Below are 27,719 nucleotides of genomic sequence, written 5' to 3'. Positions count from 1 at the left end.
TTTGCCGGCTGGCTTCTCCTTTGCGCTGATGTGCCATAAAATATTTATCAAGCTGAGTAATTCTTCTGATTTTTTGGAACAGCAAGCAAAGAACGGCAGCACCAAAGGCTAGAAGTTAAAATGTGGGTAATTATATTCCATGCAATGTACTAAGCGGCTGCGACGCAGTGGTATAGCTCCTGACTCGCATGCAGAGAGTCCCAAGTCCCAGGGTCTCCTGTTAACAAGATCAGGAAGTAGGTGATGTGGAAGAATCTGTACCTGAAACACTGGAAAGCTGCTACCGTTGAAGTAGGTTCAAACGATTGTTCTCCAGATGTTCATGGGACTCACAATTCCCATCAGCCTTCAAGGTCAGTAGTTTTTGGGCCAAGTGGTAGGGCTCATGGGAATTGTCGTCTATGAACATCTGGAGGGCCATAGTTTGAAGACCCCTGATTTAGAGGATACTGAATTTGAAAGGCCAAGGGTCTGATTCAGCTTTGTAAGTTCATATAAAAATTTCTGTCACTTCTAAAGGAAGACTTCTAGTCAGTGGTGGGATCCAAAAAATTTAGTAACAGGTTCCCATGGTGGTGGGATTCAAACTGTGGCGTAGCGCTAATGGGGCTGGGCAGGGCACAACGGGCTTGACCGGCATTCTCTGGAAGGGCGGGTTGGCGGCAAAGGACGCAAGTCGCTGCCGCTACCGTCCTTGGGCGGAAATCCATCGCACGAGGGCGCTATTAGGCTGCCACGCGATCGCCGGTGCACTTCCTGCTAGACTGCTTCAAGTTCTACGCGCTACTGCTGGGAGGAGGGGCGTAACTAAGGCAAAAATCATGTGGCAAAATCACCAATTAGTAACCCCCTCTCGGCACACACAAATAATTAGTAACCTACTTTCGGGAACCTGTGAGAACTTGCTGGATCCCACCTCTGCTTCTAGTCCTCATGGTGAGATAAGATTTTTTAAAAACAAATACATGTTCAGGTATTCTGCTTAGGATCTGGGAACCAAAGGAAGCTTTGGGCAGAGGCCTTTCTTGGTCTGGGGAAGACGTTCCACTGGCTTGTGGCTTCTGCCATTGTTCAGTATCATGCACCTGGCCCTTGTCACCTTCCCTTGCTGTGGAAAATTTTTCAGAAATTTGGAAATGTTTGTGAAGGTATGGGGTAAAACCCCTATAGCAGAGTAGCACAATATACTGGAACATAGTAGGAAGTCAGATGCACGCAGCAGCTCAGCTTCACAGTAAAACGGTCCTACTTTTATTTGTTCACAAGTATAGCTCACACAGACAAAGTGCTCCGCCAGGCAGTGCAAAGACAAGTGTCTCACAGACGTCAGTACACTGCAGCCTTATATCTGGTTTACTGGCCAATCACAGTTCTTTACCAATTAAACCCAGAATGAGGCTGTGTCATGTGATACCTGTCAGTTTGCTGTCAGTTAGATTTTGATGATCAGACACCAGTTACAACAGTGCTCTGACAATGTTGCTCTCCGCGCCTGGTTCAAAGAACTGGACCCGAATATAGCGAAAGGCCCACGGCCACATGCATGGAGCATTGTGGAAGGTTGAAGGGGCTACAAGAGAATTCTCCATTTAAGGGGCTACTGAGGTTTAAGGGCATTTCCTTGAGACTCCTATAATCCTGGGACTGATCCTGATTGGGGTGGCACATAGGATTGCCAGCTGCAGGTTGGGAAAGATCTGGGGTTGGAGCCTGAAGAGGGTGTGTCTTTCACAAAGAACAGGGCTTGGATTCACCAGAAATTCCTGGTAATGGAAGAGTTTTTTTATCCACAGGCAAAAAATATTTCTCATTTCCTGCAGCCCTGATTGTTCCCCACACCCCATGCTGTTGTTGTGGGATGGGACACTCAGGAACAACACGAGGGAAGAGAGGGGCATGGTTAAAAATTGATTTCTCTTGTCATCCTTGCCAATAGTCTGCTGGGTCAAATTCCATGACTCTAAGCTGCAGTGGAATGCTTGCTCAGAAATCTGATTTCTGGACTAGGTTTCTCATTTTGCTTACTCTAGACATCGCAACAGATGGCAGTCTGTTCTGTTCCCATGCCTTAATTCTCAGGACTTCATGGGCCTGGTTCAATCAGGACCGTGCTGAGTAGGAAGAGGAATCTCATACCTTCCCGCTCCTGCACTGTTTTCCAAATTAGAAATGGCCTTGGGGAACCACTCTTGGCAAAACATTAGAACACTTAAAGTGGATCTGCACACACTGTGATTGTACACCTGGGAAGCACAAGGACTTCGGAGTGTGTCCGTTGGCTCCTGTACCCAGTTTTAACTGAGACGCTGAAGTACAGATTGTGTGTCAACCTTGGACTTTCCTTTCTTTGTGGTGATTGGTGGGGGGTCTTGCAAAGAATCATGGGTGATGGCTGAAAAAGAGAACAGGCTACAATGAAGACTTCAAAAAATTAGTTCTCCCACTGGAGTAGCAATTTACTTTTAAGTAAACAAAATACATTTATAATTTTACAAACAGTAACCAAATGTTTTGGAAAAATTGTTTTCATTCTCCCATTGGAGTAATATATATAAACATAAGTTAGAACGGCACGGCAATGCAATCTCAATGTAAATATAACAGCTAGCCAGATTCTAGATAATTAACCAACTGGCCTCGTTAAATTTCACAGCTGTTAAAGGCAGGTCAGGGTTTTTCAATATACAATAATGGTTACAATCAGGGAGGACAACGCTCTGCAATTGGTTTGTTCTTACGCCTCTCAAAAGAATCATGGGTGATGGCTGAAAAAGAGAACCTGGCATTATCTCTACTGAACGTCACTGAAATGTGGCTTTCTTTGTGACCCAAAATAGGGTAATGGTGCAGACGTAAGGCACTGAACAACTCAAGAGTGAGGCTGCTTCCGTACTTCAATAATTTGTTTATTTAAATACAGTCCAAAGTGAACATGTTCTAGGGTTGCAAGTTCCATGTTGGGAAAGTCTTGGATATTTGTGAGGTGGAGACTCAGGAAGGCAGGGTTTGGGGAGAGGAGAGACTTCAGCAGGGCACGTCCCAGAATGCACCTTCCAAAGCAGCCATTTTCTCCTGGAGAACTGATCTCTGCAGTCTGAGGAGATCTCCGGCCACCACCTAAAGGCTGGCAACACTAATACGTTGTGGCGTCTAGAATGGCACACTAGGATCTGGGAGACCCAGCTTCAAATCCCCACTCTGCCATGGAAGGTGGCTGGATTCCTTTGGGCCAGTCATAATCTTTCCGCCTGATAAGCCTCACAGAGTGGTTGTTAAGGTGAATTGGAGGGAGGGAGAATGATGTTAGCTTGTTATCCACATCTCAAAAAGGATATCGAAGAGATAGAAAAAGTGCAGAGAAGGGCAACGAGGATGATTGAGGGACTGGAGCACCTTCCCTATGAGGAGAGGCTGCAGCGTTTGGGACTCTTTAGTTTGGAGAGGAGACGTCTGAGGGGGGATATGATTGAAGTCTATAAAATTATGCATGAGGTAGAAAATGTTGACAGAGAGACATTTTTCTCTCTTTCTCACAATACTAGGACCAGGGGGCATACATTGAAAATGCTGGGGGGAAGAATTAGGACTAATAAAAGGAAACACTTCTTCACGCAACGTGTGATTGGTGTTTGGAATATGCTTCCACAGGAGGTGGTGATGGCCACTAACCTGGATAGCTTTAAAGGGGGCTTGGACAGATTTATGGAGGAGAAGTCGATTTATGGCTACCAATCTTGATCCTCTTTGATCTGAGATTGCAAATGCCTTAACAGTCCAGGTGCTCGAGCAACAGCCGCGAGAAGGCCATTGGTATCTACATCCTGCAATGAGATTCTCAAAGGCACCTGGTGGGCCACTGCGAGTAGCAGAGAGCTGGACTAGATGGACTCTGGTCTGATCCAGCTGGCTTGTTCTTATGTTCTTGTTTTGAGTTCCTGTGGGGAAGAGATTTGTGAGAGAACACTAATAAATGTGCCAAAGAGTTCAACAACAGTGTGTGCGCACAAGCACCCGCTAAAGCAGGCTTCGAATGTAATTCAGCAAACACTTCATGCTCAAAAGTTAGAATGTTCAGAAGAACATGCGAAATGTTCAGACCAGCATTTCCTTTCTAATCCCCTGTGAACCAACCTGAAGTGAGGGAACTTCCTGCTGTAGAGCCCACCAATGAATGTCCATGCAAATGCAGGTCTGCTTGCCAACAGGAAATTCTTGTGCTTTGGCCTTTTTTTTTAAAAAAAGAAACACAAACAAAATCTGTTGCATATTGTGCAGATGCCGTCCTCCAGAGCGACCCAGAGTTTAGCAGAGAAAACCAGTACTTCCACAGCCAAAACGAGAGATATGAAGGTGCTGTCAGGAGATCGCTTTACCTCTCCAAGAAGATGGATGAAATGGGATGGACCGCTGATGGACCTGAACAGAAATATTGCTATAGGTGATGTGAAAGAACCACCCACCCACCCCATACTACCTCATGGTGTTAAACAGGGGTCCCCAAACTTTTTAAACAGGGGGCCAGTTCACTGTCCCTCAGACTGTTGGAGGGCCGGACTAAAAAAAACTATGAACAAATTCCTATGCACAAATGATTGTAAAATGTTTGATTTCACCTTTCAGCCTTTCTGTCAAGGTCTATTTTTAGAACAGTGGACACTCAAAGTATGTCGGGCACAGGTGGGTGGGCTCCAAATATTGTTGGGAGGCTGTGGAATACCTTCCCCAAAAAAAAAAAAAGCAGAATCCTTCCCTAATGAAGCATCTTCCGATCTTTAACCCATGGACTCAGGTATCTTCCTGGGTTCTTTCCTCCCTAGCAGCCAGCGAGCGATTCGGCCAGCCTGGCTGATGCCAATGGGAGTGAGGCGGAACAGGAAAGCCTGAGAGCAACATACATGGAGTAGCCTGAGAGGGAAGGGCTGTGGAGCAGGAGTTGCCATACGTAAGGTTTCCAACTCTGGGTACAGAAAATTCCATGGAGATTTGGTGGTCATCATGTAATTCGCAATCAACAGCCACAATGTTGGGGCCGGTTCCTCTCCCTCGAGCCCCCACTCGCACATGAATAATCGGGAGTTTTCATCGCTTTGGCCATACCTTGGCGGGCTGGATAAATCGCCTCTTCAGGGGTTGCCAAGCATTTGGCCCTCGGGCCGAAGTTTGGGGACCCCTATGAGCTTAAACCTGCTACTATTCCATCCACTTTTACAATGTCTGTTTTAGATTAGAGGAGTTCCCAAAGAGGAAGAGCTGACTAACCCTTGCCAAGGGCGTGGGATACAGTATGCACAGGTGTCAACAGCTCGTGGTCTTCCAGGATCATAGGGATTGTGTTTCCATCATCCCCGCCAGCATCATGCTGGCAGGATGATGAAACTGTAGTCCATAGCAATATTAATCTGGAGGTAATGTCATGGAGTTTGATTAATCTGTGCAGTACAGGGATGGCTGTCGGATCCATAATCTCTTCCTTTTTGAGAACATAGAAGGAACCATTTTTACCAGAAGCTCCATCTGGTAAACTGGGAGGCAAAAAGAGATGAGAAAGCTGTCTGTTTTGGATGGGGTTCACTCCCCCTTTAAAAAACAGGTTTTGCAGCTTAAGGCGTATTGTCAGAATGTGGACTTCAGATGAAATCTAGCTTTCCACCCTAGTACAAGGTCCTTTAAGTAGGGTTGCCAACCTCCCGGTGTTGACTGCAGATCTCCCGTTGTTACAAATGATCTCCAGGCGACAGAGATCACTTCAGCTGGAGAAAATGGCCTCTTTGGAAGTTGAATTAGATGCTGCTGAAGTCCCTCCCCTCCCCAAACCCTGCCCTCTTCAGGTTTCATCCCCAAAACCTCCAGGTATTTCCCAGCCCAGCACTGGCAATGTTTCCTTAAACCAGGGGTCTTCAAACTACGGCCCGCCAGATGTTCATGGACTACAATTCCCATCAGCCCCTGCCAGCATGGCCAAGTGGTAGGGCTAATGGGAATTGTAGTCAATGAACATCTGGAGGGCCGTAGTTTGAAGAACCTTGCCTTAAACCAACTTGGACCAATTTGCCAGGGATGTCCATTTCTATCTATGTGGTGGTCAAATTCAGGTTGGACTATCGTAATGACCTTTGTGTGAATTTTGTGTGAAGACTGTTCAGTTGTGGCAGCTGTGAACCTTGCGTCCATCACTGCCTCTCAGCCTCCCCTTCCTCACAGGGTTATCCTGAAGATAAGAGGGACAAGGACAGAGCACTAACTCAGACTCCTTGGAGGAAAGGTAGAATCGAAATCTAAGGGGTCTGCTGGCATGGGGCTGATGGGAATTGTAGTCCATGCTGGCAGGGGCTGATGGGAATTGCAGTCCATGAACATCTGGAGAGCCGCAGGTTGCAGACCCCTGGATTAGACAGAAGAAATCCCACTTCGAACCCTACAGGGAATCCTACTTTGAATCCTCCTTGTACTTAGCTGTTGGACAAAAGTGTCTGGAAATTTAAAGTGACATGCCATTGGTACACTAATGATACTTCTTTCCATGCGCCAGTGAATGTTCTGAATATGTGCTGGAAGTCAGCAGTGGGTCGGATGGAGGCCAATAACCTGAAGCTTAGTGGAGCTGTTTTGGAATGGGAAAACATCACAGGGACCCTACAGTTTTGGTCATAATCAGGCTCCTGCATGCCTGATAATTAAAAAACAAACAAACACGAGGATCCCCAACATCTGGCATTAGGTTAGCAGGAGAGTGGAAGTGGTTGATCTGGAAATGCAGCTAGGCCCCGTTCTGTGTTTTGGCAGCCTCGGGAAACATTACAGAAGGAGAGAAGCTGCTGCTGCTGTTGAAATGAAATTAGTTAATTGATTTTCGTAATCAGGAGATAGACTGGTTTGATTTTCCTGTCAAGGGCTGGAACTACAGACGTGCCCAGTCATGTCCCCAGACAGGGCTCTCTTCACCCATTATATTTTAAAGTGTGTACCTCAGAGCGGTTTTCTGCAGATCAAGGCACTGTTTCAAAGCATAACAATCCAGGGTTGTTGATTTTTCCTGGCCACTAAACACGGAAAGTGTTAGGTTTGATGTGCTGCTGCTATTTTCCACCACACACACACACACACACACAATATATATATATATCTAGGTAAACTCTACGCATGATCCACTGTTGTGCTGCTTGTTGTGCTGCCCCTGTCTCTCAGCATCAGCTGTTAGCGGCAAAGCAACATACTAAGTCTGCTGGGACATGCGTCATGTTTATCTAAATGTAGGCTTCCCTGTGGGATCTTGCTGGACACTACAGGAAATAGGGTGCTGGTCTGGATAGACCAGTGATGGCGAACCTTTTCGAGACCGAGTGCCCAAATTGCAACCCAAAACCCACTTATTTATTGCAAAGTGCCAACACAGCAATTAAACCTGGATACTGAGACTTTAGTTTAGAAAAAATGGTTGGCTCTGAGGCGTGTGTTACTCGGGAGTAAGCTTGGTGGTAGTCGGTGGTTTTGCTTTGAAGCAACCGTGCAACTCTTTGGATAGATGAATCACGACCCTAGGAGGGTTTACTCAGAAGCAAGCCCCATTGCCAGCAACCGAGCTTACTCCCAGAACAAGGCTTCAGTTCTTTGCATGAAAATCAGTGGGGTTTAACAGCACTTAACAGGGTTACCTACACTGCTTTCCCAAAACTAGGTCTTTGGTTTAATGCTAATAATCGAGTCCAGCGGCCCAGGCCAGTCTAGATATGGGGTGGGTGATTCCCCTCCACATGACAAACTCTGTTTGCGCGTGCCCACAGAGAGGGCTCTGAGTGCCACCTCTGGCACCCGTGCCACAGGTTCGCCACCACTGGGATAGACCATTGGTCTGTTTGAGCATGGCTACTCTTCTGTACTTCTGGAATGGTACAGCACAATACCACTTCCTGTCTTGTAACAATTAACACAGCAAATGTGTTTGCAAACCAAGGTGGCATATAGGGATGCTTGTCAGAATGGGAAGACTGGGAAACTGTTTCCGGTGCTCAATCGAAACGCGCTGCTGAGAAGCCATTGAAAATATAACCACCTGGCCCTCTTTAGGACTGTACATTTAGACTGTATATTTGGGCCCAGTGTCTGTAATGTAACGTTTACGTCCTTTTTGCAGGGCTCTTGGTGACGACTTGGCATTCAGCGTGCACAATGTCTTCATGAAGAGCATTCTGGGGTTGGGCACAGACAAGCAGATTGCCAAGTGGATCCCCCTGGCAGAAAAGCATTACATAGCAGGAACGTATGCCCAGACTGAATTGGGACATGGTAAGTCTGCGAACCACTCATACCTTCGCAGAGCTGCCACTCAAAGACTCATTCCGATGCCTCTACTTCAGTGTTTCCCAACCTTTTCGACATTGTGGTACCCTTGACCAGGGGCGTAATGAGGCGGCCCTGGGCAAACTGTAGCCCTGGGCAAAACCTGAGTTGGATGCCCCCCGCCATGGGCGGCCACTCCACCACGACCAAATTTTTTTTGCACCAGGACATTGGTGCCTGCAGGGGGTGCATTTTTAGACATATCAGCACCAGAATTTCAGCATATCATCAGAAGACTGTCCTTATGCTACTCCCCATGTTTGGTGAGGTTTGGTTCAAGGAGTCCAAAGTTATAGACTCCCAAAGGGGGTGCCCCTATCCCCCATTGTTTCCAATGGGAGCTAATAGGAGATGGGGGCTACAGTTTTGAGGGTCCATAACTTTGGCCCCCCTGAACCAAACTGCACCAAACTTGGGGTGCCATCATCTCCAGATGATACCCTGAAGTTTTGGTGCTGATACATCCAAAAATGCACCCCCGCAGGAACATCCTAGAAATTTGCCCAAGAATCTTTGTTCTGCATTGATTTTTCTGCATTGCTGTCAATGGGAGTTGCAGGCTGTGGGGGGCACATTTCTGAAGGCACAGTCTCAAAACTTTCAGGGTATCATCAGAAGACTTCCCAAATGATCCCCCCCCCCAAGTTTGGTGCAGTTTGGTTCAGGGGGGCCAAAGTTATGGACCCTCAAAATTGTAGCCCCCATCTCCTATTAGCTCCCATTGGAAACAATGGGGGATAGGGGCACCCCCTTTGGGAGTCCATAACTTTGGACTCCCTGAACCAAACCTCACCAAACTTGGGGGGTAGCATAAGGACAGTCTCCTGATGATACGCTGAAATTTTGGTGCCGCTAGCCTAAAAACTGCGCCCCCTGCAGGCCACAAATGGAAAATCACTAAAATACCCAAAAACGAACCCAGCATTTTGATGCCCCCCCACAAGGTGATGCCCTGGGCAGCTGCCCACCTTGCCCAATGGGCATTACGCCAGTGCCCTTGACCACGCTCTTCATATCTCAGGATACCCTTGAGGTTCATTTGATTTGATTTTTTTTTTGCATTTTTAAAGAGTTTTTTCTGTTTTGGGCCTGTAGGTGGGGGGAGTGGCAAGCAGGGGGAGGGGAGGGAAAGCAGCGTTGACAGCTGTGTTGTTGGTTTGCCTAAATTCAGCATGGATTGGGGGGATTTAAAGGGAGAGCTCCCTTTAAATCTACCCCCCCGCCCAATCCACACCAAATTTAGGCAAATAAAACAATGCTGTTTTTCAATGTTGTTTAAAGGGAGCTCATGAGGCTTCCAACCCCTCCCCCTTCAAAATCCATTTGATTCCGGGGGCGGGGGGGCAGGCGGTAGCATTGTCATGGTACCCCTGGGACGTGCTCATGGTACCCCAGGGTACCATGGAACCCTGGTTGGGAATCACTGCTCTACTTCATAGGCACTCAAGAAGTACACATATAGCTTTCCCCTGATGCCCAAGAGAAAGAAGCAGGTACAGGCCAGACTGAAAGGAGCAGGATTGTCTCGCAGCTGACACAGAAATGTCCAGAGATCATCAGTGCAAGCCAACATCTCCCAGTTCTTTGGCCCACTGAGCATAATAGTTTTGCCAGCCCTGATCTAAATGCATTCGATCTGCTGCGAAGTTGAAACGAACAAGACTACATGCTCTGCAGTTCAGCTTTGCTAAATGGTTTAGGTTAAGATTGTTTGCACACCTTAAGCAATAGCTTTAGGAGTAGACGATACTTCTTTATGTGAATTTTCTTTTCACCCTGACCTTCATAAAAGGAGTCCAGGGGGATGGATGTGATTCTCCCCTCCTCCTTTGAACTCTCACTGCAAAACTCATGCCGCATCCATGCATGGTTGGATATTGTGCCACCGTGGCCCTCTGTCTCCCATTCGCAACTGGGTTTCCCTGCGTGGGCAAGACCGTCCTTGGAGGTGAATGAATGCTGTGTTGCAGTGGTAGAGCAGCATCGTATGTTGGTTCTAAGAAGCCAAGAATCACTAGAATGACAGTCGTGCTAGGAAGAGTAGAGAGCAGCAGAAATGAGGAAGACTCAACATGAGATGGATTGACTCTATAAAGGAAGCCACCACCACCCCCAGTTTGCAAGATCTGAGCAGGGCTGGTAATGATAGGATGTTTTGGAGAAAAATTATTCATAAGATCACCAAAAGTCAGAAGCAACTTGACAGCACTTAACATACAGCCAGTGTAGCATCTAGTACAGTGGTTCTCAACCTGGGGGTCACGACCCTTTTGGGGGTCGACCAACCCTTTCACAGGGGTCGCTTAAGACTCTCTGCATCAGTGTTCTCCATCTGTAAAATGGATAAATATTAGGGTTGGTGGTCACCACAACATGAGGAACTGTGTTAAAGGGTCGCAGCATTAGGAAGGTTGAGAACCACTGATCTGGTATGTGAAAGCAGCAAAGGTAAGTTAGGCTGAGATTTCTTTCAGTGGCCCCAACCCCAGTCCTAAGTCAGCATCAGGGAACCCAAAATTAGAGCTACTTTGACTTGAGATGCCTCTTGGGGCGTAGTTCATAAGAAGAATTGCCCCATCCTGGTGGGCCTTCACAAGAGAGTTTCTGGATCTTGTTAGTGGTTGTTGAATTAGCTACTAGCCTTGGAATATTCTGAGAAGTTATGTCCATCTGAATTCTGTTACTGTTAAGGAACTTACCTTCGGGGTTTGGAGACCACGGCCACTTTTGATGTTACCACTCAGGAGTTCATCCTCAACACACCAAAGATCTCTGCTATGAAGTGGTGGCCAGGAGATTGTAAGTATCAAAATGTATTAAATACCCTCATTGTTGGTATTTTTTCTTTCTTGGGATGTTTTTCCAGTATTTGGAAAATATTGTTTCTAATAGAGTGTTGTCTGCATGCGTGCAGACAACACATCTACCTTCTGTCCTCCTGACCTGGGGGTTGTAGCAGGTGGACTCCAGGATCCACCTCCCAAAATGCAAATTAGAAACTTTGATGGCAGTTAGACTAACACATAAACATCCCTTATGTTTTATGTGGAGTTTTTAGTTTTGACGTTCCCACAGGCCATGTAGTTGATTTGTGACTGAGGTCAAGAAACCAGAGGATTCTAGCAGCCATTTTGCCTCATTTATGTGAGTCAGGTGAGCTGTCCATGAGTCTCCTCTTGCTAATTGCCAGCTTGAACAACTTCTGCAGCTGTGAAGCTCTTGACTGGAGTGCTACTGTGTGAAAATACTGCTTTTTTTTCTCTTCCCCACCCCCCTTTCCCTCTACCTACAGTGGGAAGAACAGCAACACATGCTGTGGTTTTTGCTCAGCTTTACATTAAGGGAAAGTGTTATGGGATACATCCCTTTGTGATGCAGATCCGCAGCCTCCAAGATCACTCGCCAGCTCCAGGTGACTTACTCCATAGTGTGTGTTTCACTCTCCTAAATGCTGGACTTTGGCCTCCCAGGGCCAGAATGCTGGGTTGTATTCCCAACACTGGTATCTGTGTGTACTATTGCCAAATTGTAGCCAAATGTTATACCATTATTAACCCTTGGAAATACATCTAAATCTTGTCATTTTCTTCTAGCACCAGAAATCTGGCCTGAAGTATCTTTGTATTTTGTTCGTTTTTTTCCCCTCAGGAGTAACAGTGGGGGACATAGGTCCCAAAATGAACTTTGCTCAGACTGACAACGGCTATCTCATGTTGAGGAATGTTCGCATTCCAAAGGAAAGCATGCTGTCCCGGTTCTCTCAGGTACTTTTGGGCAGGGGAAGCGAGGGCCTCTGGCAAGCAAGGTTTACCTTCAGGGCAGAATTTATCTCAGAATCTGTCATCTAGGCGAGAATTTTGACAGCTTGAGAAGATTCCTGAGACCTTCCTTAAAACAGCAAGTGCCTAGTCGTCATGGTTGTGAAGGGATGTTTGAAATCCTGAAAGCAGCAACTTGCAAAAGCTTCAAATGTTTAAGTGCCCAATCCAGATGTGGAGGAACGCAGAGCCCGGCCAGTGTGTTTGGCCACCCTACCAGCATAAGGGGGACCTACACCAGCAGGGAGAGCAAAGATGCTGCCATTCACAACTCTGTATAGGCCAAACCCAAAAGTGGCCACCACCTGGAAGCTATGATTGCACCCAAATGCCTGCCAATGTAGTGGAGGGTGGGCCAGGGGCACTCCCAGGAGTGGAGATGACTTCAGTCATCTTTCACTTGGCTTCTAGCCCGGGAGCTAGAAGCAGCAGTGGCGTAGGAGGTTAAGAGCTCGTGTATCTAATCTGGAGGAACCGGGTTTGATTCCCTGCTCTGCCGCCTGAGCTGTGGAGGCTTATCTGGGGAATTCAGATTATCCTGTACACTCCCACACACACCAACTGGGTGACCTTGGGCTAGTCACAGCTTCTCAGAGCTCTTTCAGCCCCACCTACCTCACAGGGTGTTTGTTGTGAGGGGGGAAGGGCAAGGAGATTGTCAGCCCCTTTGAGTCTCCTACAGGAGAGAAAGGGGGGATATAAATCCAAACTCTTCTCTACTGCCGCAGAATTATGCCACTGGAAAGTGTGGCATAAGCCTGTGTAGCCCATGGGGACATTTGAGTGGCAGGAGGATTTTTCATTTCCCCTCCTTTCTGTGCTGCCCAAAGCCTCTTTGGAGGCGGCGTGACACCACCTTTGCCTGCTGTGGAGCTCCCTCAGCATCTGGATCAGGTTGTAAGGACGAGAGCCTTGGCACCCTGTCTTGCCCCACAGGCCTTAGTCATCAACCTTATCCACCTGCTGCTCCTGCCATGTTTCTCCGCCATTCCTTGCAAAACCCTACAAATTGAGCAATCCCACTTCATCAGTAATGAGGCTGCTTTTGTTGCCCAACAGCTACTGAATGCACTATATGGTTTGAGCTATTTTAATGGAATAAGTTGTTATGAAGATAGAAGAAGAAGAAAAAGAGGAGGAGGAGTTTGGATTATATCCCCCCTTTCTCTCCTGTAGGAGACTCAAAGGGGCTGACAATCTCCTTGCCCTTCCCCCCTCACAACAAACACCCTGTGAGGTGGGTGGGGCTGAGAGAGCTCCGAGAAGCTGTGACTAGCCCAAGGTCACCCAGCTGGCGTGTGTGGGAGTGCACAGGCTAATCTGAATTCCGCAGATAAGCCTCCACTGCTCAAGCGGCAGAGCTGGGAATCAAACCCGGTTCCTCCAGATTAGAATGCACCTGCTCTTAACCACTACGCCACTGCTGCTCCTATATAGTGTTCCTGTATTGATGTGGGCTGGACAGTGAGCATTAATTACTGATGAAGAGGACTTTATGATCCATGAAACGGGAAATCCCTGGGATTCCTGAAAGAAAGGCTCCTTCCACACATGCAGAATAATGCACTTTCAAACTGCTTTCAGTGCTCTTTGAAGCTGTGCGGAATAGTAAAATCCACTTGCAAACAGTTGTGAAAGTGGTTTGAAAATGCATTATTCTGCGCATGCGGAAGGGGCCAAAGTGAAGTAGGTGCCAGGTAAGTCTCAAGTGTGCCACCACTTTCCTATCATTCATCATTGCTATATATCATTTTTTTTCTATGAATACCTTTAATGGCATATAGTTTAACATTAACATTGCAAGATAATAACAGCCTTTACAACTTCTGACGAGTTAAAATAACACCATTTAAAAATTTAGCCACCGCTTCCAACAGCTCGTAGTTGCGGCTGTTTAAAAGATATATAACCTTCTGTTTATCTGTAATGCCTTCACTTCCATGCAGGAAGGGGATTATGTGCTTCTTCCTACCTATCTCATAAAAAGGACAATCCAACAGCATATGAGATATATATCATTTTCCTATTCTCCTCTCTCCTTTTCCTATTTCCCCACATATTCTAGATCCTGCCAGATGGCCAGTACATCAAACAAGGAAGTGAGAAGATTAACTACCTGACTATGGTTGTGGTTCGTGTGTATCTTATTAGGACTGAAATCTTGACCATTCTGATGAAGGCATGCACCATTGCTGTCCGATATTCTGTGGTGCGCCGACAGTCCGAGTTAAAACCTGGGTATGGCATGCGAAGAGGGTCCGGCCTCAATAGAGACATGCATGACTTTCTAGCTGTTCTGTTGTGTTGTTCTTATTCTGCCTCTCCTCCTTTTTGGAAAAAGCCCTTGTTGGTCTCCATGCCAGTTTGCTTGTCTTCCCCAGTTCTTTTGGTACTTTTGGGAAAGGAAACTGCTTACTGAGTAGGTGAAGGTGCAAGTACATGATGTTAAGAAGGCAGATGGGACATATGGGACACTGACCCTTTCCCTTTCCATCTTACAGTAATTCAGAGCAGCATATATTAATGACTCTCCTCTTCCGCTCCCATGTTGATCTCACCACAATCCGAAAATAGACCTTTGCCCATAAGAGAGGGAGAGATTTGAGGACTGTGTTTTATTCTGGTTTTTAATTGGAATGTTTTGAAAGTGTGACTGTAAACCGCTTTGAATCGCCAGGGAAGGCACAGTATAAATGTTTTAATAAATAAGCTGGAGGGGCTGTGTTTCAGTGGTAAAACATCTGCCTGGCTTTCAGAAGGTCCCATTTTCAATACCCAGGATCTCCACCTAAAATCCTGGGTAACCTACTAAAGTGGCGTAGAAGGTTAAGAGCAGGTGCACTCTAATCTGGAGGAACCGGGTTTGATTCCCCGCTCTGCCGCCTGAGCTGCGGCGGCTTATCTGGGGAATTCAGATTAGCCTGCGCACTCCCACACATGCCAGCTGGGTGACCTTTTCAGAGCTCTCTCAGCCGCACCTACCTCACAGGTGTTTGTTGTGAGGGGGGGAAGGGCAAGGAGATTGTAAGCCCCTTTGAGTCTCCTACAGGAGAGAATGGGGGGATATAAATCCAAACAACAACAACAACAACTCCTCCTCCTTCTTCTTCTTCTTGGATCAGGTTTTTGATGATGCAAAAAACCCTGTATTCTGAGCACCTGGAGAACCATTGCCAGTCTGAGTGGACAATACTGACCTTGACTGACCAGTGACTTGAGAAGGCAGTTTCTTGTTGTTACCGTATAGGAAACCCAAGTTATTTAACTGGCCACTGTTTCCTCATGATGGTCACTTAGTATTTCCCCCCTCTACATACACACACCCTCTTCTCAGACTACTTGTAGGGTTGCCAGCTCTGGGTTAGGAAATACCTGGAGATTTGGGGGGGGGGGCAGCTCAAGGAGGGCAGAGTTTGGGAAGAGGAGAGACATCAATAGGGTAGAATGCCATAGAGTTCACCTTGCAAAGTGTCCATTTTCTCCAGCTGATCTGATTTCTGTCACCCAGAGATGAGTTGTGATCCCTGGAGGTTTCCAGCCACTACCTGGAGGTTGACAACCCAAAGGTGGTCCACCCTGTATCTGGTACTTTTCCACCCCTTTTTTGTGGGGGAGGGAATAATTTTTATTTTACCAACAAAGCAATAACGGGGAAAGAAAAGATAAAAATGAGGAAACATAGCCTCCAAAGCAGTCTTCACGATTGAAGAAATAACCACAATAAATACACAAATTGACTGATATTGTTAAAGATACAATCTGTGCCAGATTCCAGCATTAAATGGATCTGCATTTATAATCTCGTAAACTTTATAATCGTATTAATAAAGGTAAACTAACATTAACTGGTGTACTAAACGGAAACCACCGTAGCTATTAATCATTTAAGAAATCTAATTGATTTTAGCTACATTCTTATTGTTTCTATTTGGAAAAGAAGTTGATTAATACATATAATTATGTACACACGAAAAAGCTATTACTATGGTCCTAGAAGTGCCTGCTCTAATCAGGTTATTAGAATGATATACATACTTGACTTTTTCACCCGTATTGATGAAGAGAGGCGTTTGCCTGAAATAGCATCCAAGTGAAGAGTGGCAGAGGAAAGTACCATCAAGTTGCAGCTGCCCTGTGGTGACCCTGTAGAGCACCGGTGTCAAACTCACGGCCCTCCAGATGTTATGGACTATAGTTCCCATCATCCCCTACCAGTATGATGCTGGCAGGGAATGATGGGAACTGTAGTCCATAACATCTGGAGGGCCACAAGTTTGACACCTGTGCTGTAGAGTTTTCTAGGGAAAAGATGCATTGCCTGCCTCAGTGGAGCAACCCCAGACTTCCTTAGTGGTCTCCCATCCAAGTAGTAACCAGGGCAAACCCTATTTAGCATTCAGAGTCTGATGAGATTGAGCTAGCCTGGGCCATCCAGGAGAAGGCATGGAACTCATACCATCTGCACGAAGGCAAGTAGGAGGGACTCTGGTTCTGAAGGTTTTTCCTCATTGTAGTTCCGCACAAGGTGGTGCGATTTCAAGTAAATGCCTCTCTATGAGTGGTAAGAGCAACCCTCTTGAATACCAGCCAATGCAGTGATTGAAGTACTTCCCTCTGCAGCTTATCCTATGGGCTGACTTCTCTTTTTGTTAGGAAACCTGGGATTGGTCAATCTTCCAAGCTTTGAAGCATTGCAGCATAAGATCCTTCTGCCAGCAAAGCAGTGTTTGAGGCTGTTTCAGCCGATGACTGCCATTCATCATTCCATCTCTGGTAACCAATCCAATGGTCTTCCCACAGGGGCCCAGAGTCAAAGATCCTCGACTATCAGACTCAGCAACAGAAGCTGCTACCTCAGGTGGCCACTGCCTATGCCTTCCACTTTCTTTGTGACTACTTGCAGGAAGTCTTTGACAGAGGCTATGCTGAGACTAAAGAAGGGAAATTTGACTTACTTCCAGAGGTAATATGAAGGGGAAACAAGGATAGTTCGTTGTAATCAGAAATCTGGCCAAGAATGATTGTCTGCTGGGGGCAACGAAGAACATAAGAAAATCATGCTGAATCACATCAAGGCCCATCGAGTCCAGCAGTCTGTTCACACAGTGGCCAACTATAACAACAAGAAGCCTTTATTGGCATACAGTGGCCAACTAGATGCCTCTAGGAAGTCCACAAGCAAGGCAAAGGCACCAGCGTTGCCCCCCTTGTGTTCCACAGCACCTAATATAATCAAGAGAATCTATATACACAACAGAAAAGTGGTGGATAGATGATATAGAGAGGCCCATTCAAAACAAGATCCAGTCCCAAGAGGAATCACTTCACTTAAAATGGGTGTGAGGCACTCATTGTTAGCCAGACAAAATTAAGGACCTAGAACAGAATGAAAAGGACCTAGAACAGAAATCCAGGACTTTACAGAGGTATAGCTGATCTCCCAGTACACACCATTGCCATTCAGTGTTTGCTTGAAGGTTTATGTATAATTGCACATGAAGTTATTTTGTAGCCATAAATCACAGATTTCAAGACTGGGCATGGGCCAGTCAAAGCCATTCTTAACTTGTATTGATTTCCAGTATGGAAAGTAGCAATAATAACAACAACAACAGTATAATGGCATTTTTTTCAAGGTTTTCATTGAGTCTTTCGGCTAGATCCTGTCCATGAAATGTTATTTATTTCAGCCTCTACCCTGTCCCAAGGTTTTGAGGCAAGTAAAAATATCACAAATGCATAATGGCATATGTGAAAATAGGTCATGTAAGAGTATGGTACACAGCCGGGGTTGTGTAGTGGTTACAGTGTCAGACTAGGATCTGAGAACCCAGCTTCGAATCTCCACTCTACCCTGGAAGCTTGCTGGTTGATCTTGGGCTAGCCATACATTCCCAGCATCAATCATGGCAAGTATTTCGATGAGAGACCTCAATAAGTCAGCTGTGAGTTGACAGTGAAAGAAAAGGGGATAAATGAGGATGCTGTTGGCTCATTCTACACATGCAGAATAATGCACTTTCAAACTGCTTTCAGTGCTCTTTGAAGCTGTGCGGAATGGCAAAATCCACTTGCAAACAGTCGTGAAAGTGGTTTGAAAACGCATTATTTTGCGTGTGCGGAAGGGGCCGTTGTGAGGCTCTTAACCCCTCCCCTTGTTCAGAGGAATGCTGAAATGTCCTAATCTTTTTGTCCTTGTCACAGCTTCACGCGCTCGCTTCTGGCATGAAAGTGATTGCTTCAGATTTCAGCTCGGCAGGTGTGGAGGTGTGTCGGAGAGCCTGTGGGGGACACGGGTACTCTCTCCTCAGTGGCCTTCCTTCTTTGTTCACTAAAGTGGTTGCATCTTGCACTTACGAAGGGGAAAACACCGTTCTCCTCCTGCAGACAGCCAGGTAACCTTGTTGAACCCTCTGGTTCCCGTTGGCTGAGCCGATGTCATGCCATACTATGTTCCCAAACGTTTCAATTGCCCAGGGACCAAACCTGTCAGAACGAGAATGCTTGCTGTCAGGCTTCTGTGAGGGAAGATAAAGTTGGCCTTTGTCTGGGGCTAAAACAGCACACTGGCAGGATATGTAATATTTGCAAAGTAGCATAGTTTGTTTTTGTTTTTATATGACTAAAGGGGAATGGAGATGAGTGATAAAAAAATATTTTGAGGCAATAGGAATGCGGAGGCAGGAGCTTCTATAGAACCACTGCAATCTTTCTCTTTTTAAGAGAATACAATACATTGTCTCCTTAATAGGAGGTTAAGGAGCAGCAGTGGCGTAGGAGGTTAAGAGCTTGTGTATCTAATCTGGAGGAACCGGGTTTGATTCCCAGCTCTGCCGCGTGAGCTGTGGAGGCTTATCTGGGGAATTCAGATTAGCCTGTACACTCACACACATGCCAGCTGGGTGACCTTGGGCTAGTCACAGCTTCTCGGAGCTCTCTCAGCCCCACCCACCTCACAGGGTGTTTGTTGTGCGGGGGGAAGGGCAAGGAGATTGTCAGCCCCTTTGAGTCTCCTACAGGAGAGAAAGGGGGGATATAAATCCAAACTCCTCCTCCTCCTCTCCTTCTTCTCCTTCTTTTCCTCCTTCTTCTCCTTCTTCTTCTTCTTAATAAGGACTAGAAATTTCCCATTCCTAAAAATTAAAAAAAAATGTCGTTCCCAAGGAGTCTGCTGTCAAGTTCATATAATATAGTCACAGCTTGCAGGTTCTTAAGTGTCCATTCTCATACCCCCTTACCAATTAATTGCCTGGCTTTCCAGTTATGTATATCATGGGCTTATATGATATAGATTGCATGCTTTCTTTTTACAGGTGAGAAATAAATGTGAGTTTTTTAAGAGATGTGCTTTAGAATATAATATCAGCCTGGATATATTAAGAATCATGAAAAGTGATGTGACTCATTTATCTGCCATCAGGTTTCTGGTCAAATGCCTTGGGGCAGTGAAGGTCGGACAACCCCTTCCTTCATCAGTTGCCTATTTGTCTTCCACAAGCTCTGGGAAATGCGGAGCCCAAGAGAAAAGAGATTTCCTAAATCCAGATGTTTACACTGCAGCATACAAGCAGAGAGCCTTCAGGTTTGTTTACAACAACCCCACGTGTGTGTGTTTGGATTTAGGGCCCGTCCAGTTTTGAAGGCACAAGTGTAGATGACACCTCAGCAGAACCAGAGCTGAGTAATGCAAAGACTTACAACTGTGTCGCAGCCTGTCTGACTGAGTGACCTCCCTCGGGGTTGTTGTGAAGCTGAGTTGCTGCCCCAGGTTCCTTGGAGGGATGGGCAAGTTAATCCTGGAGGCACAATTGTTTTGTTTTGTTGCTTTTAAAAGCTAGTTAAATAAAAACAAACAAAACCTGAGGCATATTTTAAAAATCACCCTGCATATCGCTAACTGATCCAGGTAAAAGTGAGCTTCTGAAGCACAGGAGAGGAGGGACCTGCGCCATTGAGCTCACCTGCTGAAAAGCTTCTACATACCAAGGCTGCTTCTAAGTTTGTCAACAGGAGATGGTCGTCAAGGATGCTCTCATTCTGACTTTGACAGATCTGTCTGCTTTTTAACACTCTCTTTTCTTTGTTCTCATAACCTTGTGAGGTAAGTTAGCTAAAGGAGAAACAGAATTTGTATTTTCCCGGTCCCTCTGGAACAAACACCTCAAACCGAGCCTGGAAGTCAGTGGGAGCTTGTAAAATGGCCTACCGCTGGTGTAAGTTGCCTGTGGTGATCTGGCCCTGTTTGAAGGCTTTCTGCTGATTTCTGAGAGGCAGGGTGAGGCTAAGGTTATGTTTGGATGTAGGAAGCCCGTGTTTGGCTGTCAATCTCAGCAGCTGGTCACTATTTTTTCGGTTTGACCTGCCTCACTTGGCTTTGTTGAGCCGAAACACTGTACTAAACTTCTTCGAGGAAAATAGGACACAAAAATGAGCCAGTGTGATGCAGCAGACAGCGTCAGACTACAACAGGAGAGACAGTTCAAATCCACATTCACTGGGTAAGAACATAAGAACAAGCCAGCTGGATCAGACCAGAGTCCATCCAGCTCTCTGCTACTCGCAGTGGCCCACCAGGTGCCTTTGGGAGCTCACGTGCAGGATGTGAAAGCAATGGCCTTCTGCGGCTGCTGCTCCCGAGCACCTGGTCTGCTAAGGCATTTGCAATCTCAGATCAAAGAGGATCAAGATTGGTAGCCATAAATTGACTTCTCCATAAATCTGTCCAAGCCCCTTTTAAAGCTATCCAGGTTAGTGGATAGGTTGGGGCTGTGCGCGGAGCTCTCTGTGGAAATTAGTATACTCGTGGACTGGTGTTCACATGTGCCAGAAGGAAGTCACCCAGCATATGTCTGTGACAGACTGAAGATTCAAGTGTGGGTCTCCCAGATCTTCGCCTAGTATTCTAAGCACTGCATCATATACCCAACACAGCATTTCAGATTTACAGAGAAAGGCTGCTTCCACGCTCAAGATCTGTTCCTTGGTAGTCTCCCATATGGGGGGGAAGAATTAGAACTAATAAAAGGAAACACTTCTTCACGCAACGTGTGATTGGTGTTTGGAATATGCTGCCACAGGAGGTGGTGATGGCCACTCACCTGGATAGCTTTAAAAAGGGCTTGGACAGATTTATGGAGGAGAAGTCGATCTATGGCTACCAATCTTGATCCTCCTTGATCTCAGATTGCAAATGGCTTAGCAGACCAGGTGCTCGGGAGCAGCAGCAGCAGAAGGCCATTGCTTTCGCATCCTGCAGGTGAGCTCCCAAAGAAGGCACCTGGTGGGCCACTGTGAGTAGCAGAGTGCTGGACTAGATGGACTCTGGTCTGATCCAGCAGGCTAGTTCTTATGTTCTTATGAAGTGGCAGGGTTTGGAGACAGTAGGCTGAACTGATCTATTTCAGACTGTAGGTGAGGGCGCATCAATTGTTTTTTATCCTGAATTTTAATTTTAAAAAAATCCCTAAAATTAGCCATCATGGCATCAGACAAGGATCTGGGAAGCCTAAGCTCAAATCCCCACTCTGCCGTGGAAAATTGCTGGGTGGTCTTGGGCCAGTCACCCATTTTCAGCTACTTCAGACAGCAGATGAGGGCTCATCAAATTTTTGAATTCTCAATTAAAAAATCCCTACAAATAGATAGGGAGCCAGCAGGGTGTGACGGTTAAGGTGTCCGACTGGGATTTGGGAAGTCTAGGTTCGAATCCCCACTCCGCCATGATAACTTGATAGGTGACCTTACGCCAATCACTCACACACTCAGCCTCCACCCTGGCAAGTGTTTGGATGGGAGACTTCAAAGGAATACGAGGGTTGTGACATGGAGGCGGGCCGAGGCAAACCACCTCTGAACATTCATTGCCTTGAAAACCCAATGGGGTTGCCAAAAGTCAACTGTGACTTGGCAGCAAAAAAAAGAAAATAGATAAGTAGCACTGTTGGGAGAACGTTTTAACCTAACCCTCTCTTTAGAAGGAATAGCTCAGAAATTCAGCGCTTGACTATAAATGGAGATCAAGTAGAGCGGGTGGCTAGTTTTAAATTTCTGGGCGTTATGATTAAAGAGGACTTAACCTGGGGCGTACAGACTGCCGCGGTGGTTAAGAAGGCCCAGCAAAGACTGTACTATCTGAGACTTTTAAGGAAACAACAACTGAATGGAAAACTCCTGGTGTCCTTTTACCGCTGTGCTATAGTGTCTTAACCTACTGCATCTGTGTATGGTTCTCCAGTTGCACAGCAGCAGATAGGAAGGCGCTCCAAAGGGTGATCACTACTGCACAAAGGATTATCGGCTGCCCTCTCCCCTCCTTGAAAGAACTCTATAATTCCCGAAGCCTAAAAAAAGCCCAAAATATTCTGAGAGACCCGTCTCATCCAGCACTCTCTCTTTTTGAACTGTTACCATCCGGCAGACGATACAGGTCTATCAAAACTAGGACAAAGAGGCTTAGAGACAGCTTCTACTCTAGAGCTGCGGCTATGCTAAACTCCGCGGCTTCGTGTTGATGTGTTTGGGGCTGTGTAGGGATGGGTGGAGGAAGGGGAAAGTGAGGATGATGTATGAGTCTGAAATTGTATGAGTATGATGTATGAAATTGTATGAGTATGATGTATGAGTCTGAAATTGTGTGCATCGAGGAATGCTGCTGTAAATTTCATTGTGCGTGCACAATGACAATAAAAAATGCTTATGCTTATGCTTTAACCTAACCCTCTCTTTAATATGATGATTCCTTTGTGAGTTTTAGCAGCTCTTCTACCTCGGGAACATTCACCGGTGGTATCAGTTAGAGATGGTACTGTCTGGAATTGTTCATTTTATTCTGTTGCGTGTATAGACTGGGATCTTCTTTCTGCTGTGAAGGGGCAAAAAAAGTGGAAATGAAGTGCAAATATTTGCTAATGTATTTGAGCGTTGATGTGGACCATTTTATATGCATTGCACATTTTTCACTTCTGCTTCCAGGATGGTAAGAAATGCAGCAATCAAAATTCATTCTCTGATTCAGTCGGGAACACCACAGCACGAAGCATGGAACTTGTGCTCTGTACAGCTGGCACGGTCTGCTATGGTTAGTAATATTCTTGGTTGTCCCACTCTGTTAGATCCCATTAGATCAGCGGTTCCCAACCTGTGGGTCGCGACCCCTTTGGGGGTCAAACAACCCTTTCACAGGGGTCACCTAAGAGACTCCGCATCAGTGTTCTCCATCTGTAAAATGGATAAATGTTAGGGTTGGGGGTCACCACAACATGAGGAACTGTATCAAAGGGTCGCGGCATTAGGAAGGTTGAGAACCACTGCATTAGATCAAATGGTAGTCACAGTACTAGCCTGATGTGGTGCGCCTTCCTTCTCCCCTCCGACGTCTTGGGTAGGGTTGGACAGACTCCCCTCAGGCCTCAGAATGGGAAAGAGAGAGAGTTCATCATCCAACACCTCTTTCTTCTCAAGATTGGCTCTCTATTGCTCTGAGGTCTCAGTCCTTTCTTTCCTCCTGGCCTACTCTGGGAACCCCTTTTATAAGATCCTTGGGCTCATTCCTTGGTCCTGGGCCCAATCCAGCCCTGGTACCAACTCTTTGGAGGTAATAATACATAGGATTGCCAGGTTCTTTTTCACCAGAAGATGTCTGAAATGGTTCATATGGGAGGAGATGGTCCTTAAGGTATTTCTGTCACAATCAGTGTAGAACCTTAAAGGATAATAGGCATGGAAACAAATCGGGAGTCGGTGTAGACAGAACAAGTTTGGAGTGATAGGGTCCCTATGACTCACTTCAGTCAATAATCTGTCCACAGCATTCTGCACCAATTTAAGTTTCCAAACACTTTTCAAGGGCAGCCCCATAAAAAACACATTGCAGTAATCTAGTCTAGAAGTTCCGCTGCTACAGGCCATTCACTTCCTAGCCCAGTGGTGGCGAACCTATGGCACGGGTGCCAGAGGTGACACTCAGAGCCTTCTCTGTGGGCACACGCAAACAGAGTCGCCCCCCCCCCCGCCCCACACACACACACACATCGAGGCTGGCTTGGGCCGCTGGGGTCGATTATTAGCATTAAACCTAAGATCTAGTTTTGGGGAAGCAGTGTAGGTAGCCCTGTTAAGTACTGTTAAACCCTACTGATTTTCCTGTGAAGAACTAAAGTGCGATCCTTTACCTGGGAGTAAGCTCGGTTGATGGCAATGGGGCTTGCTTCTGAGTCAACCCTCCTAGGGTCGTGATTCACCCGTTGGAAGAGTTGCACGGTTGCTTCAAAGCAAAGCCACCGATTGCCACCAAGCTTACTCCCAAGTAACGCACGCTTCGGAGCCAACCGTTTTTCTAAACTAAAACCTCAGTATTCAGGTTAAATTGCCGTGTTGGCACTTTGCGATAAATAAGTGGGTTTTGGGTTGCAATTTGGGCACTTGGTCTCAAAAAGGTTCGCCATCACTGTCCTAGCAGCTGGAAGGCTCAGTGCCCCAAAGCCTGCTGGTACAACACGTGAAGAGCAAAATGAGTTGAATTCTAATGTAACAAAAGCTCACACAGCTATATGCAAACTGAAAAAGTAGGCTGCCGAGTTTTAAAAAAAATGCCTCTATGTACTTAAAAATACACATCTCCTTGCATTTGAACTGGAGTTTCTTTCAATCCTTTTCCCTCTCTGTAGATCTGAGATTCTGCTTTCTAAGCTGTACTCTGAACACACCTAGGAAAATGAAGTAGATTGCAGTCATCTAGACCCCCTATTGCAGAGTCTATTTTGTGCAAGAGCAGTTTGGGAAATCTGACATCAATATTTTCTATAGATCTAAGCAATACTTTGAAGTCTTCATGTTCTGTTTGGTAAATGCTTATCTTGATGAGAGCAGAGCAGAAACTATTCTGCTAACCTTCCTTCATTTCAACTCTTTGAGCCTTGCAAAAAATGGGCTTCTTTGGAAAAGGCTGATGTTAGCCATTGGAAAGGCCCAAGGAGAAAACTGCCGTGCAAATGAGACCCCAGAGCTAGAGATGTACCTGGCAAGGGAGGTGATGGTTTGGAGGCGAAGAGAGCAGTTGGATCTGTAAACTTCTCCACTTTTCCCAGCTCCATAATATCCTTTTGGAGCTACAGTGATCAAAACTGTACACAGGGTTATGAATCTGGCTCAGGGGTAGGGACCCTGCGGCTTGAGAGCCGCATGCGGCTCTTCTGCCCTTGCACTGCGGCTCCACGAGCCGAGCCGCTGGCCCCATCCTTGCCCGCCCTGCAGGCAGAAGGGCGGTTTAACTTCACCGCCCGCACAGGCTGGGCGCGCCGCTGACTTTTCCTCGCCTCCCCCCCCCCTTTGAGTGGCAAGCTTTCTCGGCGGCGGCCAATCGAGCCAGCTGGCCCCATTCTTGCCCGCCCTGCAGGCAGCAGGGCAGACGCATCCATGCACTTCTCAGAATGAGCGGAGTAAAAGGTAAAAAACCCCAATATATACAGTGTTTTTATTTTAAATGTCAAAAATTATTTGCAGCTCCAAGTGTTTTCTTTTCCCATGGAAAACGGGTCCAAATGGCTCTTTGAGTGTTAAAGGTTCCCTACCCCTGATCTGGCTGAACCACGGATCTATACAATGGCATTACAATATTGGTCATTTCATTTTCAGTCCCTTTCCTAATCATTTCTAGGATGGCATTTCCTTTGTCACCGCAACCATCAACACATTCATCAAACTTTCCACTGCAGCACCAAGATTCCTTTCAGTCTTGATTTCAACCCCTATCACCATGATGTCCGTTAATTCTTTTATGTGCTGACTGACCTGTTTGTCTGTCTGCTCTCAGCATATGACATTGTTGACAGGAGATGGCATATGTTACTGAAAGATGGCCCTATGAATGAGTCCCAGATAGAATCATTAATGTCATTAAGTCCCGTGATGGCATTTCCTGGGTGTGTACAGGGGCAAAGCTGGCATCTTGGTTGGTTATATGGGTTTGGTTCCTAGGCTTGTATCCCCTCATTACATTAGCAAATTGGATGTGGTACAGAATACTAAAAGTTTCCTCAGTGCATATGTGAAATTGGGATCCTGTGTAGTATTTGTGGTTGTGGGTAAGCCCCACCCCTCCACACATACTGCAAGGAATGGTGCTTATTCCAAATTTATTAACCTGATGAAACAGTGCCTTTCTTGTAAGAGAGTTTACCTAATTGTATAACTTGACAGGTTTATTGTATAACTTGACAGGAGCAGCAGTGGCGTAGGAGGTTAAGAGCTCGTGTATCTAATCTGGAGGAACCGGGTTTGATTCCCAGCTCTGCCGCCTGAGCTGTGGAGGCTTATCTGAGGAATTCAGATTAGCCTGTGCACTCCCACACACGCCAGCTGGGTGACCTTGGGCTAGTCACAGCTTCTCGGAGCTCTCTCAGCCCCGTCTACCTCACAGGGTGTTTGTTGTGAGGGGGGAAGGGCAAGGAGATTGTAAGCCCCTTTGAGTCTCCTGCAGGAGAGAAAGGGGGGATATAAATACAAACTCTTCTTCTTCTTCTTTATGCTGATCCTGCTAACCGGTAGTAACTGTCATAAACATTTTCTGTTGAAAGTCTTTATAAATGTAGGAGCAGAGTCTATAGACCTAATAGTCAACCTGGTCCATTTTGGCAAACAGGCACGATGTGTAACTGTTGTTGTTAAACAGAGGGAGTTATTCTGCACAGCAGCCTACGTGCATCTGCTTGCTTCTTTTTTCAGGCTCACAGCCACTACATTGTTGTGCAAAATTTTGTCAACGCGCTGGAAAAATTCGAAAAAGAATTTCACATCCAAAGGGTCCTGAAGCATCTCTGTGACCTCTTTGCATTACATGGGATCGTCTCCAATATGGGGGACTTCCTGAAGACCGGCCACCTATCTGGAAAGCAAAGCGATATGGTGACTGAGTCTTACTTGGATCTCTTGGCTCTCGTTCGGTAAGCTACTACTCTTCTGATGCCCTCCTGTTGAAAAAATGTTTCTCTATGTTCACATCATGTGCATGTAGATCAGGGGTGGGCAATTATTTTTTCCATGGGGCCGCATAAGAAACAAAATATTGTGGAGAGCCAGGCCAAAAGTCTGAACTCAATTCTGCATATTTATTGTATTTCTTTATATAAAAAAGCAGTAAATAGCATTGTTTTGACAAGCGGGCAAGACTAGTATATGTTAAAGTTATGCAATGAAAAAGTGAGGTTGCCTTCCAAAAAATGTAATTCATTCACACAAATTTCTCAAAACACTGGTAGACAAAATGTTAACATTTTTTACTATTTGTGACTCATGCGGGCCAGTCAGGGTCATCCGGCAGGCCGGATGTGGCCCACAGGCCATATAATGCCCAGGTCTGATGTAGATCAATCTATGAATCACTAGCAAAATACTTTCCATCAGGTTAATTGAAGAGAGAGGCCCATACGTTAAAGGAATACCTATAGGAAGCACGAGGTAAATGAGCCGTTTTGTGCCATCACTTTATGTGAAGTAGTGCCTGGATCAAATTTTTTCCCATCACATCAATGCCCTCTTAGTCCAACCAGTTTCTCACCAAGGTCTTTC

At 46.1% G+C, this 27,719-nt stretch overlaps 1 protein-coding gene across 4 annotated transcripts in view; it reads left to right on the top strand.

The window, feature by feature from the left end:
- The window catches only part of LOC125429067 (peroxisomal acyl-coenzyme A oxidase 2-like), a 39,061-nt gene that overhangs the window by 5,471 nt on the left and 5,871 nt on the right, over positions 1 to 27,719 (top strand). For all 4 annotated transcript variants that reach the window (XM_048489836.1, XM_048489834.1, XM_048489837.1 and 1 more), the window contains 11 exons: positions 4,276 to 4,438; positions 8,132 to 8,283; positions 11,029 to 11,136; positions 11,630 to 11,749; positions 11,986 to 12,101; positions 14,221 to 14,393; positions 16,956 to 17,118; positions 18,360 to 18,550; positions 19,576 to 19,737; positions 23,127 to 23,232; positions 26,877 to 27,094. In XM_048489836.1, coding sequence (XP_048345793.1) covers positions 4,276 to 4,438; positions 8,132 to 8,283; positions 11,029 to 11,136; positions 11,630 to 11,749; positions 11,986 to 12,101; positions 14,221 to 14,393; positions 16,956 to 17,118; positions 18,360 to 18,550; positions 19,576 to 19,737; positions 23,127 to 23,232; positions 26,877 to 27,094 — 1,672 coding nt within the window. The remainder of the gene's footprint in view (positions 1 to 4,275; positions 4,439 to 8,131; positions 8,284 to 11,028; positions 11,137 to 11,629; positions 11,750 to 11,985; positions 12,102 to 14,220; positions 14,394 to 16,955; positions 17,119 to 18,359; positions 18,551 to 19,575; positions 19,738 to 23,126; positions 23,233 to 26,876; positions 27,095 to 27,719) is intronic.

Source organism: Sphaerodactylus townsendi, linkage group LG03, assembly GCF_021028975.2.
Source record: "Sphaerodactylus townsendi isolate TG3544 linkage group LG03, MPM_Stown_v2.3, whole genome shotgun sequence".
NCBI lineage: Eukaryota > Metazoa > Chordata > Lepidosauria > Squamata > Sphaerodactylidae > Sphaerodactylus > Sphaerodactylus townsendi.
The sequence above is the reverse complement of the archived record's forward strand: the minus strand, read 5'-3'. Positions and strand labels throughout refer to the sequence as shown.